This window comes from Rissa tridactyla, chromosome 4 (assembly GCF_028500815.1).
Source record: "Rissa tridactyla isolate bRisTri1 chromosome 4, bRisTri1.patW.cur.20221130, whole genome shotgun sequence".
Classification (NCBI taxonomy): Eukaryota; Metazoa; Chordata; class Aves; order Charadriiformes; family Laridae; genus Rissa; species Rissa tridactyla.
Window position 1 is genome coordinate 58726951 of NC_071469.1, and position 16480 is coordinate 58743430.

Genomic DNA, 16480 nt, shown 5'->3' on the forward strand with positions numbered 1-16480 from the left:
TGTCTGCAAGCAGCTCCCAGCAAAGCGATATTACACAGTGGTGTCTAAACAGTGGTCCCGAAGGCGGCGGTGATGGCTGCAGTGTGGGTCGGCAGGTTGCCCCATCTCTGCGGTGACCAGGAGCTGCCCCTCCGCAGGGGGCCGTGTCCTTGTCCCCATGTGCCGCTGACTCGGCAGGTCCCACACCTCGTCCCGCGGCTGGAGGGGGCCCGCAAGGACAGCAGCCGGGAATGGCTGGAGGGAGAAGTGGAAGCGGCACCTTTCCCCGCACTTGGCACATACAGACTGTTGATGAACTGTTAATAACTCCTGTGTGGTCACCAGGTGTAACAAGGAAGGGCTACTGAATAACCCAGTGTGTTTTAGTGGCTACATTGCTACCTCCCTAGATAATATTTTACTTCTGCTTTTTAAGTTTTTGCTGTCCTTGCATCATGTTACACTGGAATAAACTGTTCTCTCCAGCACAGAAAGTGTTCAGGGAAGGACATGTAAGAAATTATGGGAAGCAAGTTGCTAAAAATCCTTTCATTTTCAGTTCCAAGAAACTCTGAGCCCTCACACTGAGCTGTGCTATATGTCGCTGACACATCAGCCCATTCAAAATATGCTCTTCAGTGAGAAATAGGTTCTTCTGGAATGTGGAATAGGAATAGGCAATGTGCAGGAGTCCACTGGGGATTAAAGTCCTCAGCTCCTTTGTGAAGCCAACCCAGGGGGGCAGCAGCCGTGAAATTGTCTTTTCCCTCTGCTGCCAATGTGCCTTGGCTCTGACCCGGGGAAACCTCTTCAAGAGGAGTACGATTCAGGTCATGACTTGGCAAGCCCTTCACTGCATCAGGACTTCGGTTTCCAGGTTCATTCCGGGCAAAACTTAACCTTTCCCGTGTAGATGTGGCAGCCCACCGGTACGGGGCTGTGGTACAAAAATAGGCAATATGGCGTTTTCTTGAGCTCTTGGTTCTCCTTGACCAGCAGGTCTCTCTGTCCTTTTCTCTTTCCCCTGCTGAGATTACCACCCTGTGCTGGGTGTCAATTAGGAAGAAAAAATTAGGTGCCGGACCAGACTCCCAGCAAAATCCATCTTCCGTCTCCCCGTGGGGCAAAACATTGGAGTATGGGCAGCAGCAACCGTGAATCCTGCTCTGCCACTGAACTCAGCAAGGCGCTGCTATTGGAAAGAGGGCTGGGAGGTTGAGCAAGAAGAGAAGCAGCAGAGCTCCTCCAGGGGCTGGGAAAACTACCCTGCGGTCTGAAAGGGAAGCAAAAGCTTTGTATGTGGTTGGGTTTATTTCTGGGCTTCACCCTGTGTATACACAACGAGCAGGTAATAATCTCTGGGGATCTGGGTAGAGGTTAGTGGGTTAGAAAAGCTGAGGAAAAATCCTTGGGAAGGGCACGAGGAATTTTCCTTGGTGGGAAGGGGGTCTGCTCCATCGGAAGAAGGAAGGGTGCATTGGGATGGGGGAAGAATGTGTTTCATACACAGCCACCCGTGCCACTTCTTCCATTGCACGCTCCAACAAGTGTGCGAGGCTGTCTTCTGGGGTTAATGAGGACAACGGGGAATGGCCCCTTCACAGCCAGCGTCCCCCTACACGGCACCACCCCTTGTGATTTTTCAAGCAGAAAGGCACGGGGGAACAGCGGCTCTGGCGCAGCGTTGCAGGGCTTCACGGGATTACTTATTCACTGTGTTCCTGGAACAGCTCCAGGATTCCCGTCCCTGCCTCCAGTGTGCGAATTCATCCCGTATCCACAAGGCTCACAACCCCCAGAGGCAAGAGAAGACAGTAGGAAGGTGATTCATATTGCAAATCATACCTCCTACGAAGGACCTGCGGGGCTCTGGAAAGACCGAACCAGTATCCTCCCATCTTCTACCTCCTTAACGCTTAATCAGGGTAATTAAGGCAGCAGCCTCAGCCTGGATGGATTTCATTGCCGGGGCCATTGGAGGTAAATACATAAAGTAGTGCTTGTTGATGAAAGCAGATCGCTGTGGTTCCTTCTTGTTCAGCTAACGGGCAGGTCTCGGTGGTAAAGCTGAGAGTCTTGATAGGGGCTGCTTGTTAAAAGTGCGTTCTTCTTTATTAAGTGGAAAATGTCACCGGAGACGGCTCACGGAGCTAGCGGAGAGGCAGCGCTGCAGTTTGGTCATCTGAGGTCATTGCCCAGCAACCTCCTCCGCTCTAATCGCAGCGGGACAGGGCAAAGCTCTGATAGGAAGAGACAAAGTGGGATACCATCGCCTGCAGATACAAAGGGACGAGTGATGCCCGGGCAGCAAAACCTCATGTGTCTGGTGCCTGGGGGTCCTGGCAGGGCATCGGGGTGGCGGCTCTGGGGGGCTGAGGATGGGATTTGTGGGATGAGAGGGGCGGAGGCATGGCTTTTCGCAGTGAAGAAGGTCTTTGCATCAGCTTAGGTTAAGATGCATTTGCAGTTGCGCTGGTAATTTCAGAGCAGGCATGCTACGTAGCAGGCTTTAATCTGGGAGAAAGTAGGTTAGCTGTATATAAAAAAAGAGAAAAGGAGAAAAGCGTGATTTCATTCTAGACATTTTTAGAGCGTGTGCTGCTTGAACCCAACTGTGTTTTAAACAACAAAACATAGCCACTGGTCCCATCTCTTTTCTGAAATCTCATCAGATTTAGTGGAGTATCAAACACCAAGACAAGAGCCTTGAGGTCGCTGCTGCCTGAAGGGCCAGGTAAACCTGCCAGATGGCCGAGAAGCCCAGCCCAAGCCTGCATGCCAGATCTCGCTTTGAGATCTGCTGAAATTTGGCAGTTTTTCCCTCGGCAGGAGCAGCCTGTGATCCTGGTGCAGACGTGCATTTCCTGGGAAGGACCACGATGAGTTTTACCCTGCAGCCCCTTATTGCTCATCACCCAAAATGGGCAAGTGGGGCAAGGTGTGGCATCTCAGCAGCATCCGTCCCTGGAGGTGCCTGTTGCTCGGGGTGTTGGCCTTCCCAGATGTGCTGGGGGATGCTGCTCAGGAAGGACCTTTCATGGGAGAGAGGGTTATAACCAACCCCTCCACACCAGCTTGTCTTTCTCCTCCTCTTTCCTTGTACTCAGTGGACATAGTAGCCCTGTGCTGAAGCTGGCAATGGGGTGTCCCTCCTGGATGGGTTCACCAAACCTCCTCTGAGACATCCCATTAACGACTGGGCTCAGCTCAGCGTGGCGGTGACGGTTGCATTCGCTGCTTGGACTCCTTTCCTTTTGTTGACACAGTTGTAGCTGAGCCACTTAAGGATAAACTTCTTTTACAAGGGGATGTGGATAGTTGAAAGCACGGTTTCAGAGTCGCCGTTCACCTCAGCAGCCTGTCCCTGCTCCTGCGCAAGGCCACGATTTGTGAGAAGTCTCCCTGTCCGGGCACCAGCATCATGTGCAAGCATCTCCCATGGGTGCCCTGGAAATGGGCTCAGCCTGGGAGGATGCAGGCCGGGGAGCTCCAGCTGGGTTCAGAAATGTCTTTGCTTGTTTTAACGCACTTCACTGACCCCAGGGTGACAGAGAGGAAGATTTTCCATTCTGTCATTTGTGTCCAGCTTGGGCTTTTTCTAAGAGGGGTGAAGCACTTTTCACTGGCAGATGGGTGTTTTCCAGTGTGCTGTTCCCTCCTGGGAGCTTGCACATAGACACGTGCAAGGTACCTGGGCAGAGCTTCAGGGCCGTGGTCCCTACCCTGACACGGGACAGCTTCCAGGGGTGTGACAGCTTTCCTGTGAGAATTGGGATGGTTTTGGTGCTGAGCTTTTTTCAAGGCTTATGTTTGTTAGAGCTGAAGCAGTTTGCACATTCCCAAGGAGGCTACAGACCCAGATGACGTTCATAAAACAACTCAAAAGGCAACACAGATAACAACAGAGTTTCTGCTTAGCAAATTACATTCTTGTGACCTTGATCTGTTTTCAGAGTGTTTTGGAGAAAGCATGGCTTAAGCACCTCTGAAAAACAGCAGAGATGCTGCCCTTTTGAATCCCATGTAATGATCCAGCCTGGCTCAGGCACCTGTACAAATGTTGCGCATCTCCTCTGAGCTATTCCTTCTGTGGCCATGGGACAAGCTCAGAATCTTCAGCCCAGGAAACAGCGACGTGCTGTGACTCTGGATGGAAAGAATGGGAGAGAAACATGCTTAATGACTGTGGAAGCTTTCAATAACCACCAAATGGGGCTGGATGTCCTTGAAAGCAGCTCACCTGTAAGGATGTCCTTCCTGGCCAATAAAGCTGAGCAGGAGGTTGGACTAGAGACCTCCCGAGGTTCCTTCCAACTTGAATTTTCCTATGATCCCATGTGTGTTTTCTAGCCCTGCTACAGCAGCAGCCTGGGCCATGGCAGGGGATGGGTATTGACGATTGATGACAGGGTGATGACTTGGCTCATGCCAGGCGTAAAGATTTGGGAAGAGGAAGCTGAGGTTCACCGAGCGGTGGTAGAGCAGCAGGGTCTGCAGCATGCCCAGGCTTCTCCAGACCTTACTGCAAGGTCACACACCAGTCACATGCAGTCCAAGGTCAGATAAAATAGTCCACTTACGGAGGGAACACGCTGTCTCCTTGTCCTTATGGCTAAAGCAGCTCCTGCTGGCCACTGCCAGGGTCACGTTACTGGACGGATGTCCGCGTACTTAGGATATGGTGCACTTCTTATGTTCCCAGCGCTTCACAAAGTAAAGGTCTTTGGAAGTTGCTCTCTACCCATCCAGTGCATGGACTGTGATCCCTGCTTCTCCCTGGGTCTCTCAGCCAGGGGTTTGCCAACGCCTGGGAGCTGTTGCAGCCTGGTGGGCTCCGTACGGCTGCCGCTTGCTCTGTGCTCATTCCCTTTGAGGTGGCCGCCCTGCCAGCATCCCTCCTTATTTGAATTGCCTGGTTGAAGCGACCTGACTCGTGAAGAGGCAGCGGGTAATCCAGCTTTGTCCCTGCACTGTGTGTGTGCAGGGGATGCTGCAACCTCTGCACAATACCTGAGAACATCTCAGATAAAGCCGGCATGAAAAATTACTAACTACAACCCAAGGGAGATCATTCACCTGGTTTTGCCATTCATTTTCATCCCAGCTGGTGCAGTGTTACTCAGTGGGAGTCCCACAGGATCCCTCTCCCATATGCACGCTATACATTGCTGGCCTTGCTCGAGTCTGCTGTGCACACAGGGCATGTGTGGGTCATGCTATCTTTGTCCCAGGCTATTTATATTGCGTGACATTGTGCAGAGCACTTCTTCCTCAGCCTTTGATGGGCTTGGCTGAGCTCCTCAGCTCTGACAACCTAACTGCCTTGAATGCTTTGGCTCTTAAAGAGCACAGTTCATGTCAGGCTGCGGTTGTCTGGAGGTCTGGGGTGGGGGCAGTGAAAAATTTACACTTATGGTCTCCTCACAAGTGGAGACATTTGGCCCTTGCTGGACCCAAGGCGAGAAGGAGCCCTTAGGACTGAGAAGCAATGGGAAATAGGCTGTTTTGGGGCAAACCTGCTTTATTTTGTCTATGTTGCTGCTGTCTCTGCATCTTAATGAGTGAACAGGGTGATTTCTCTGGAAGGAAGGACACTTCCTGCCAAACACTGATGAAAACCAGCATGTACCTGATGTGCGTGGGACAAGGCTCCTACCTTCCTGAGCTGGTGGAGCAAGCCAGGGCTTAGCTGTGCAAGGCACACGGTGCCCCTGAATCACCAGCGCCTGGTCAGCCTGCATCCGCCGCCTCGGAGGTTCAGGAAGTCTGAAACTGATGTGATGCCAAATCCTTCCATCTGGGACAAGTTCTTGGGCCAGGGGACCCCACCTCCGAGGTCAGCACTGCCACGCTGACATTGACTTATGTGCTACTCTTCCCTGGCTGGCGAAGTCAGTGTTTGCAGTCACCTCTGGCCGGTGGCTGGGAATCTGGGACAGTACAGGTGGCCCCGAGTGACTTCTTGCGTTGTCACTCTGCTGGGACCAGAGCGTTGCTCCTTTGAGCTGTATTACTCTGCCTGTGACTTCCCCCATCACTGTCTCTCTTCCAGCCTGACCTCATTTTGGTTTTGAAATACAGAAGGTGGCTTCTTGGCCCTGTTTTCCATCTTTGTTGCTGTCACCACTGTCTGGTGGCAGATTTGATAGAGATTTTTTTCAGAGCAAACCTCATTTTTCTGCAACCAGGACGCTGTTGGTTGTTTTCTTCTGAGTAATGCACCTCGGGGTTGTTTCCTGGTGACTCACACCAGCACCTGCTGCTTTTTTCTATAATGTAGTAGAACTTTCCAGAGCCCCCAAGCAGCCACGTAACCACAGGTGAACATGCCTAGCGAAATGCCCAGCGTCACTAAAACATTTTTAAGTATCTTCTTTTTTTTATTTAAAGAAGGATTCAATGCGAGGCTGTTTCCAACTCGTGAGCCACCAGCCATGCACTGTTATCTATGACTGCCTGGCTCCTGAAGGGCTCATCCAGGTCTTGTATGTACTTGGTCTCCGTCTAAATAACTCACATGGATACGGCTCCCTTGTGCCCCCAGCCTCATTTCCTCTCAGATGACTTGACAGTTGATGTACTGGGAGGAAGTTAGCTGGTCAGCCCCATTATCATCTGTTGTATGTGCTGACAGATGCATTCAGATCAGCGCTGAGAAGTGCAGTGAGGTAAAGGCAGGGATGGCGGGCCATCTGCCTCCTTTTCTCCAGTCCCTGGTGCGCAGGAGGCAGCAGCAGTACCACTCCTGCCTTCAGGAAGGAGGACAGATTGCTGAGAACCTGTAATGCTTGAGGACCACCCCTCTTTTACAGACGCCCTCGTCACTGCTGCTTTTATTCCTTACTATTTCCAAGTCCAGCACGGAGAAGAAAAATTGCTCCAGAGATCCTTCGTGTGAGTGGGGACGCTTTGCATCGTATGCGAGGGTGCTTTGTCATAGTCCAAAGCTGCTTTAGTGCTTAACCTGAGAGGGGGAACAGAAACAGTCCAGTATGGCGCAAGTCATCTGTCGTGGTTTTGAAGTCATCCCTTCACCCTTCCCACAGCAGCGCTTTCTGTGTTTCCCCCAGTCCCGGCTTGCACCGTGGTATTGCTCCTCCTGATAAGTTTCCCGTGACACTCAAATTCCTCCTCTGAGCCTGCCTCGGTCAGGCAGAGAAATCTGTGCATTTTGCTCTGTCACTCTTGGCTCAGATGTCACCTCTGGAGCTGGAGAGAGGGCTGGTGCCAAGCCTGGCAGGGCTCTGAAGCTGCGATTTTCTGCCGTTCTCCTCGTGCCTTCCTGCGACAGGGGAAAGGGGTCTGACGTGAGGTGCCCTGTTAACCGTCTCCAATACGCTCTCTGTTTCAGGTGGGCTAAGCACAGCAGTGGGTTACCCGCTGGACACAGTGAAGGTACCTGTTGCAGCTTTATTCCTTGACTACAAACTGAAACCCAACACTCCCTTTTGCTTTTCCCCCTCCTTTTTAGAAAACTCGCCCCATGACAATGCTTTCACCTTTATCACGTTGACATATTTCACTTTATTTGGTTGTGTTGTTTTTCTTTTTTTTTTTTTTAAAAAAAAAAGTAAATTGTTTAGCAATGCTATTTTATTATTTGGTTTGCTGCTATGGCATTTTATTTATTTATTTATTTATTTATTAATCTGATATCTGTGTTTCAAAGCTGTCCCTGTACTCCTAGGTGAGAATTCAGACCGAGAGGCATTACAACGGCATTTGGCACTGCATTCAGGAAACATACAGGACAGAAAAAGTAGGTACCTCCCATCAGAGCTGCTGACACCAGTTACGGATGACTTGCTTCAGGGAAGCAGAGCTGCCGCTGTCAGTCTGGGGAGGGCGGGCAGCGCTGACGTACAACCATTTGTTGGGAGAAGGGTCAGGATGAAATTTAGCTTTGCCGATGAGCTGTGAGATGGGAGGAACTTTGGGCTCAGCAGCATATGGCCAGTGTTTTCGGGCAGATGCCTTCCCAGGCCATTCCCTCTTAAAAGTGTTCTTTTCTCTCACTTCCAAACTAGGTTAGGGGATTTTACAAAGGCGTGTCTGCGTCAGTCCTCTCAGTATCGGTGATTTCTTCGGTTTCATTTGGCACGTACAGAAACTTCCTCTGTAGCATCTGCAAGCTGCGATACGGGGCTGCAGACGCGAAGCCGTCCAAGCTGGATGTTTCTCTTGCCGGTGGTGGTGCCGGGGCTGTGCGGGTAGGTAAACAGCCGAAAGAGAAAGCACAACAAGAGACCTTATTCGCAAACACAAGAGGCTGGGAATGCAGTGAACATTTTGTCTCTGGGGAGCCTGCAACAAGCCCAGTGGGTTTGTTTTCGCAGGATGGGGGGTGTCATGCTCTGCCCTCGCCATCCCCTCCCTGGTCGGCTCTGCGGGTTTGGTTTAGGGAGCCAAAACACTTAAGAACACGCTATTAAGAATGACCCAGACCTTGGCAATAAAATACAGAAAAAGGAAGAAAAACAACCTAGGCAGCAAACTTCCCAAGCGGCTCTCACGGTGTTTTTATGTGAGAAAGACTTAACTCAAACCAGTCAGGACTCAAAGCTCGATGGGTCATCACTGAGAAGTCATGCCGCCTGGCCATCGTGCGTGATCCCGGGGCTGGGAGGTGAGCAAGGCTGAATCCAGGGGCAGATTCCCAGAGGCAGATGGATTTCTGTCAGCGTCCGCCGGTGCTGCGAACATGGCAGAGCTCGCCCCGGCACCCCGATGACGTGCTGGGCAGAAACGCGTGCTCGGTCGCAGGCAATCCTCTTACAGAGCAGTCCAGATGGCCGGGTTTCTAGGTGTTTCCTAGCAAGCAGGGACTCTACTTAACACAGGTTAATTTTTTCAGAGCCTTTTATGGCCTTGGTTCCAAACACAGACACACACAGGAGTCCTGATGTCTGCTACCCTATAGCTGTGGACATGCCCTTTCCGTGCCTACCTGGTTTAATAAGTTGTTTCAGGTATTTAATATCCTCTGTCGGTCTCTGCCTCGCCTTCCACTCTGCACGGTGCAACTCATGCGTGTCCTGCTGCTGCTGGGTGGGATTTAGCAGGGACAGAGGGGAAGAGGCTGGAACCTGCTGGCTTCAGGCAACATTATTGCCCGGAAAGGTGGGAGACGAGGAACTTGCAGGAGGGGGATCAAAAGACTGTTTAAGCGTGAAAGGGTTAAAACACCATCCCCTGATGTTACAGGTCTTGCTGATGGCCCCTAGCGAAGTGGCTAAAGTTCGCATGCAGACCCAGAGGAACCCGCACCCTTCCGTCGCATCGCCCCAGCCTGTTCCCCAGCCAAAGTACCGAGGGTCTCTGCACTGTCTGAAGGTGATCGCCAAGGAGGAAGGCTTTTGTGGTCTCTACAAGGGCTGCTCTGCACTGCTTTGCAGGGATTGCTCTTCTTCTGCAATATATTTCCTTACCTATTCCGCTCTGTGCGACTGGCTCACGCCAGCTGGGAAAAATAAACCGGGTAGGTATCAGAAAGCATCTGGCATTATCTGCAAAGGGGCTAATTTAGTACCAGGCTAAGAGGGAAATTAGGCTCTCACCAAATATCACCCAGTACCTATAAAACCTCGCCCAGATCCGGCCCTCGTGTGGGGTTGCCGGGTGTTTGCTTCCAGCATTCTGCGAGCGAGGGCTTCGCCCGCATGTCCCTGTCCCTCAGGGAAGGGTCCCTTCCCTGCGGGAAGGGTGATTATGGTGCCTGGTATGAGATCCTCTTGATGCGAAAATAGGATGTGTAATGAGAAATGAAACATGGGCAAACCTCCCAGGAGCCATCGGGATCAGTCCAGAGCTTGAAAATAAAGTCCAGGTTGTGTTTTGGCTCCAAAAAACAGCTACCCACTTAGAGAAAAGATCAAACAGGTGACATTCGGCAAAGAGCATCTTCCCGAGAAGTATAAAAATAAGTAGACCCAGCTGCAGAGGGTGTGGGGGGGTCTCAGGCTGCATCACATCCAGTTTGCGCAGTGTTAGAATAGACACTGCCTCTGCCTGAGCCGGTACGATGGGTGCAAAAATGAGCACTTTGTGTGAGACCACCGAAAATCACAACTGCAAGAGCTGGACAAAATAACTGCTGAAAAACGTGAAAGTTCACCGAGTTAGTTAACAAATGATGGGTGCAAGGCTCCAGTTAACCTCTTCGCCTGTCACTCCGGCAGGTTTCCTCGTCGTGCTGCTTTCTGGTGGTTTCGCTGGAGTCCTGGCCTGGGGATTAGCTACTCCCATGGATGTCATCAAATCACGGATGCAAACCGAGGAATCGGACCAGCACAAGTACAAAGGCCTCGTGCACTGTGCTCGGGAAAGCGTGAGGAAGGAGGGGGCAAAAGTGCTTTTCAAAGGACTGGGGTTAAACTGCATTCGTGCCTTCCCTGTGAACATGGTGGTGTTTGTAACGTATGAAGCTGTACTGAGATTTACGGATCATTTTGCAAACAAAAAATAGCTTGTGCTGCTCAGTTCAGAGGTGTATTTTGTTTTGGTTTTTTTTTTTTTTTTTTTTTTGTGTAACACAACATCCACAACAACTGCTGAGCGCTGTGTCCTTTAATAGACAGCTAGGAACCATGGACATTTCAGCACACAGCTGGATGAGTAACAGCTTTGTTTTATTCTTACAGGATTACAAACTCATCCATGAGCCTTGGACTCATGTACAACCTCCCTCACTTTTATCTCGTTAGTGCATTTTGACAGTAGCCGCTGCTTAGGCCCTCGAAACACTTGCAAGTATTTATGTTCTAAAAAGCTGCCAGTCTGGTCAGAGATTTTGGTAACGGATTCATTTTGGTTTCTACTGGCACAGAAAATGATCATCACAACCAAGGCAAGCGCTGGGGGAAGTTTGTGTAAGATCTAACACCATCCAGCATGTGTTCTTTACACATAACGCCTGTATTGCAGTCACTCAGTAACTTTACACATTTCATAAAATCACCCAATGGTTTGGGTTGGAAGGGACCTTAAAGATCATCCAGTTCCAACCCCCCTGCCATGGGCAGGGACACCTCCCACCAGACCAGGCTGCTCAAAGCCCCATCCAGCCTGGTCTTGAACACTTCCAGGGATGGGGCAGCCACGACTTCCCTGGGCAGCCTGTGCCAGTGCCTCGCCACCCTCACAGTAAAGAATTTCTTCCTGATATCTAATCTAAATCTCCCCTCTTTCAGTCTGAAACTGTTATCCCGTGTCCAATCGTGTCATGTCCTATCGTTACACTCCCTGATAGAGAGTCCCTCCCCATCTCTGCTGTAGGCCCCCTTTAGGTACTGGAAGGGGCTATAAGGTCTCCCGGGAGCCTTCTCTTCTCCAGGCTGAACAACCCCAGCTCTCTCAGCCTGTCCTCACAGCAGAGGTGCTCCAGCTCTCTCATCATCAGCCCTCTGATTTGTGCCTCAGGCTGCAATTTTTCCTTCCCAGCTGTAATTTTGCCCTGGTATTCTACAATTATATCCCTTTGGTAGCAGCTGAAATATGAGCGTCCTTGCCTTTTTCTGCCGTTATTTAATGAGTGGCAGAGACGCTCTGTTTACATAATCGCCCTAATGGCCTCATTGAAAGCGAAACCAGGCAGAGGTTCCCATAAACCATGTGATTTTTCTCCCTCTGCAGCCCTGAGCCCTCCAGCATCCCACGGCGCCGCGGCGCTCCGGAGGCAATCTGTTCTCGTCCTGGAAAGAGGGTCGGAAGAGATGAGAAACCGCTTTGCTTCTCAAAGGAAAGGCTGCCATAAAACCCGCACACTGGCGGGGTTAGGCAAGTTAAAGGAGGATTGCGAAGTTGTAAAGTGTAATTAAGATTTAAAACCTTTACAAAGTGCACACTCTTCTCCCTTTAAACTACACTGTCAGGAGCAGCCAAATGTTTGGGGGTTTTGGGTTTTTTTTTGTCAAAGGTAGATTTTGAAAGAATTTCTGACCTTCCTAGCAATTATATCTTTTTCACAAAGGTATAAAGTTTCATCAATGTGCCAGTTGAAAAAAAAAACACAACACCCGCTCTATTGCTTCAGAAGGAAAACCCCTAAAGCCACAAATACTTTAATTTGCTCATCCTGCCTCATGAGCAGCGTAAATGTTTTCTGTCTGCCTTTTAACCCCTGGATGATGCCATCTGGAACAGACTGGATCCAGCCCTTGTCAGATTCTGCTGAAAGTGCATTTTTTGGAGGGAAAGAGGCAGACTATATTTTTAAAGCAGTTCTCATATTGAGGGTTGATGCCCTTCTGGTCCACAGCCACTTTTACCAGCTGATAGCACAGCCTTGACTACACTGACGGCAATTTTGGAGCAGACAGGACATGTCAGCTACTGTAGCCATATAAAAAAAGATCTTGTACTGGAATGACAAGTTTAAAAATTTCAGGTGCTACTAGTAAAGAATAAAGGGGACCTCTTCCACTCCAGACAGAGACCACTAAAAAGCTCCAGGACTGTCCTCCTGAAATCTAAGCCTTCAACTGGCTTTTTAAACATGTTCACAGCTGTGCTATCAAACAATCACCATAATTCTTCTCTCAGGATTTTACCCAGCTCCTGCAGCTGATCCAAGAGCAGGGTTAAAAGACCAGGCAGGTGCAGGGGAGTGAAATGAAAGACCCAACACTGAACCAGATTCTCTCCCAAAGCTCTTATGGCCTCAGCAACCTGCCACCCCCAGTTACATCTTGGGGCATCAGCACCAAAGCTCCTTTAGTCAGAAAGTAAGTACTTACAACAGATGATTTAATTAAATCCTCAAGATTCGAAATTCCTCTTAAAATGGCTCTAAAGAGTCTACTACCCTCACCTCTTTCTACAAGGGATGCATTTGAGCGAGTGCTGTCCCAGTGATTCATCCCAGCTCTGCCTGGATGTTTTCTGGAGTGAAACGCCCTTATCCTGTATTATTCTCAGCCGACCTTGTTCTCAGGCATTACAGCCTCAAACAGAGACAGTAAGAAAATGCCTGCAAATCAGACCAAACAACCGTTTACTGTTAGGCAGCGCTGATACCATCCATGGTCACCCGAGGTTTGAAAATGAAGTAGCTCAGCTTTCCTACGAGGCTCATGCATTCGGATGACTAAAAACCTCTCCTCCTGTGGGTGTAACTGAAATACAGCTGGTTTCAAGAAACAGGAATTGCAGATGGATTGTAAAAATGAGTGGGAACAACTGCGGAAGCCAGCGCGAGGGGCTGAGAACTGTCAGCCTCAGGGTATTCAGCACCATACAAAAGCAGGTTCTTGTGTGGCCCGAACAAATGCCACACGAGAGGTAAGTTGTGTCTTCAGGCAGTTTATTTCAGGAAGGCAACTGCGTTGCAATCCATCCTGATCACAAGCCTTTCCTGGAAAAAAATATACAGAGTGTACGGGTGATTACCTGCCTTACAGCAAGAAGTCACAGCTAATTCACACCGATACAAACTACCAACCGGTACAGGAATTGACTGTGCAAGCACTGTAAATGCAGGCACATAATTATGAACCAATTTTTGTTTTAATGACATGACACAGCGTACATACGCACTTCACTACACGAACACCAAGCTTCTGGTGTTTGGCTTCTGGATTTCAGAACTCGACTGCTTTATTTTCTGATTTCTTTGTATTACCCTGACCTTCAGTTACTCTGATAGTCACAGCACTGCTTATTCTGATAAAGTAGCTAGCCGAAGGCCAGCTAACAGAACGAAGGCACCACATTTGCTGTGCTGATATAGATGATTTCTTTCAGTAACAAAGGTGGTGGCCTTGAAAAAAACCAAAATTCTCTTTAGAAGGCACGTTCTGCTTCATCTTTTCATGGTGCTGGTAATTCCTGTTTTCTCCGACAACGTTTATGAATATCCAAGTAGGTTTCTGCATGCCATTTCAGCGTGCCTCTTGGTGACTGTGGAAGAGCCACGTGAAGCTATTCAGAATCAGTGCTTTTCAGACCACAGCAATTGTGGAGTATCGTGTTTCCACTGAAGTACCAGCCTTTACACCAAACCTACTGAAGCGTCACTGTAAACGGGTCACATCGACCTTCCCCCGTTTCTGAGCTGGCTGCTGTACACAGGGAAATGCAACATCCAGTCTTGCTTGTGACCAAGGAATCTTTGGAAAACTGACCCGTATTTGCTTGCTTCGGGAGCAATCCGAAGTCTGCCTGGTAGGACTGGATAAGAGGGGGTTAAAAGGCACCCAATTTCACTACTTGAAAGGCACTGGACATCAAAACAAGGACCAGCTCTATCAGGTGACTAAATCAACACCTAAAAGGGTAGGAAGAGGAAGTGTAAATTAACCCTTTTAAAAATTAAAAGAAAAAAAAGAAGTAAAATCAAAGAAGTTTGATACATACTTTTTATCTACATTTTACTACAGCAAGATGAACAAAATACAAACCAGCTGAGGAAAATGTAATGAACATTGCCTGATAACATTCTTAGACATTTCACGCATGCTTTTGAGGACTGCCATGTCTTGACTTTTACATACCTCTGGGACACGAATTGTAATTACAACAGATTTAGGAATTTGCCAAGACTCCTCTGAGAAATTGTATCATTGCAGAAGCATGCTTGTAAGAATCTGACAGAGTACTCGGGGAAGGTGCTTGCTCAGTAAACAAACACTAAATACTTTTGCTATCACTTTCCTTTCTAGAAATTTCAAAACAGGTTTTAATTGCTGCATTACAAAATTAATCCATATGCTTAGTTAGAATAGAACACACTACTGTTTCTCCTAGAGCACGTTTCCCTTTCCTGAATAAATGAAATAAATCTTGCAGGACAAATCTGCATATAGTATTTTAAAGAAGAAATTTGCACTATGAGTTTGTAAAAGTCCTTTAAAAGTCAATTTAAGTCTTATCTTTTATGTATAGCTTAAAGATGACAGAGTGGACTGCAAGAACAGGAAGGTCATCATTAAAGTCTACCGTAACCAAGAATTAGTTTTTTTAGTACCGCATTTAAGAAGCTATTTTTCTTTTCTCAGAATTGCTCCACCACTTTAAAAGAAAGAAAAAAACCGACCAAACAAACCCAAACCTTTTCTGCTGACTGTTAACCTCTTGTTGGCACTGAGATACTACGCTTGTGGGTTACAGAAAGACAGTTGCTGGTAAACATTTGCTTTAATACATTAATACATAAAGCATTAGATTAGCGATGGCAGCTCACATAAACTGTAAAGAAAAAGACAAAAGCTAGGCTTTGCTATTTTCAGCACGTTTGAAACACATGCCATAGGACTAAGCTTGCCTTGCATTTCAGTCTTTCCTTGGTTCCTTCCACAAGCATAAACTAAGAGGGGCACTTCATGTACAACTTGGCACACGGCATTTCCACCTCAGAAAGGCAAGGCCATTGCTGGAGAGGACGTGTACGCTGTTACAGAGCCGCCACTGGTGGGAAGGCAGCGGCACCAGCTTCGGGCAGCACAAACAACCCAGCACGGTCTCATGTCCTAACAGGCTGATCCAAGGTCTACTGAAGTCAGTGAGGAGTCCCACCTTGGAAACTTCTCCCTCAACCCAAGTGTAATCAGCTAACTTCAAAGGTTTACAGACAAAAGTGTGCTTTTTTGATTTTTTATTTTCTTTTTTTTTTTTGTTAGAGAATGCTACAATCAATGTATGTCCACTAGGCCCCACAATACAAAACCTGTTAAAGTTTAAATCTTTCACACCTCATTCAAGTGCCTTCCTTGTATTTTCAAATGATTTGCAAATACCACCCATCAATAACCACCTGTGTTATCATCAAAGGTATTTTTATTTGATGCAGATAAGACTACGTCTGGGCTAGCAGCTTTCTATTCTATACAAATACAAGACAGATCTAACAGTTTGCATTCAGCACTGTACACATTAAAACAAATTAGCTAATAATTTGAATTTTTCTTCCATAAATCATAGCAAAGACACTGAAGTTCTTTTTAAGAAAGGAGGTAATTAAATATTACATGAGGTATTTCAATAAACTATATTTTCTCACTGCAATACATCGTAAAATAAGTAGCCCTAGTTTAAATGACTTGGTGCAGTAAAACAGAACAGACGGTACTAGAAGTATCCCTGTTTCATCCCTGCTTCCAGCAGCGACTTCATTTTCACAGCATAATTTAACACTTGGCATTTTTTATAACAAGAAACTAAAATTTGCATTTCTATACCACCTTCCACCTGAGAATATGAAGGAACTTTATAACCTTGTGATAACCTCCTTTGTCCAGTAAAACCAGTTAAACAGCTGCAGAAACAAAAGCACGGTGAGATTTCTGTGACTTGCCCCAGGTCAAAGAGGAAGACAATAGCAAACCCAGCCTCATATTCTTTCTCCAGTGTTCAGCTCACAGATCTCCATTCTTTCTGCATTGATCCCAGGCCTGAGTCACTGTGCAATCTACTTTGTAATATTCACTATCTTTTTGTGTGAAGCGTGTTCCCAGTAGCCCAAAAGGGCATGCACTCTAGCAAACCAGGGTACACAGGACAAAAGAAA

General features: G+C 48.1%; 1 protein-coding gene across 2 annotated transcripts; it reads left to right on the forward strand.

Annotated features, from left to right (window-relative positions):
• The first annotated feature begins 1585 nt into the window (after nt 1-1585).
• On the forward strand, nt 1586-16402 carry SLC25A47 (solute carrier family 25 member 47). Of its 2 annotated transcripts, XM_054197768.1 has the most exons (6): nt 1586-1959; nt 7331-7374; nt 7667-7738; nt 8007-8189; nt 9184-9457; nt 10158-16402. In XM_054197768.1, exons 1-6 carry the CDS (start codon nt 1932-1934, stop codon nt 10442-10444), a joined length of 888 nt encoding a protein of 295 aa, XP_054053743.1. In that variant the 5' UTR covers nt 1586-1931; the 3' UTR covers nt 10445-16402. The 2 variants fall into 2 exon arrangements, with proteins under 2 accessions (XP_054053743.1, XP_054053744.1); XM_054197769.1 differs by lacking the exon at nt 7331-7374 and having other exon boundaries at nt 1919-1959.
• The last annotated feature ends 78 nt before the right edge of the window (nt 16403-16480 follow it).

Bases quoted from the DNA above. Each gene is read 5' to 3' on its own strand.
- SLC25A47 (XM_054197768.1), top strand. From the start codon at position 1,932: ATGGATTTCATTGCCGGGGCCATTGGAG. The intron at 1,960-7,330 runs GTAAATACATAA...TCTCTGTTTCAG, and splicing joins CATTGCCGGGGCCATTGGAG to GTGGGCTAAGCACAGCAGTG. The intron at 9,458-10,157 runs GTAGGTATCAGA...TCACTCCGGCAG, and splicing joins AGCTGGGAAAAATAAACCGG to GTTTCCTCGTCGTGCTGCTT.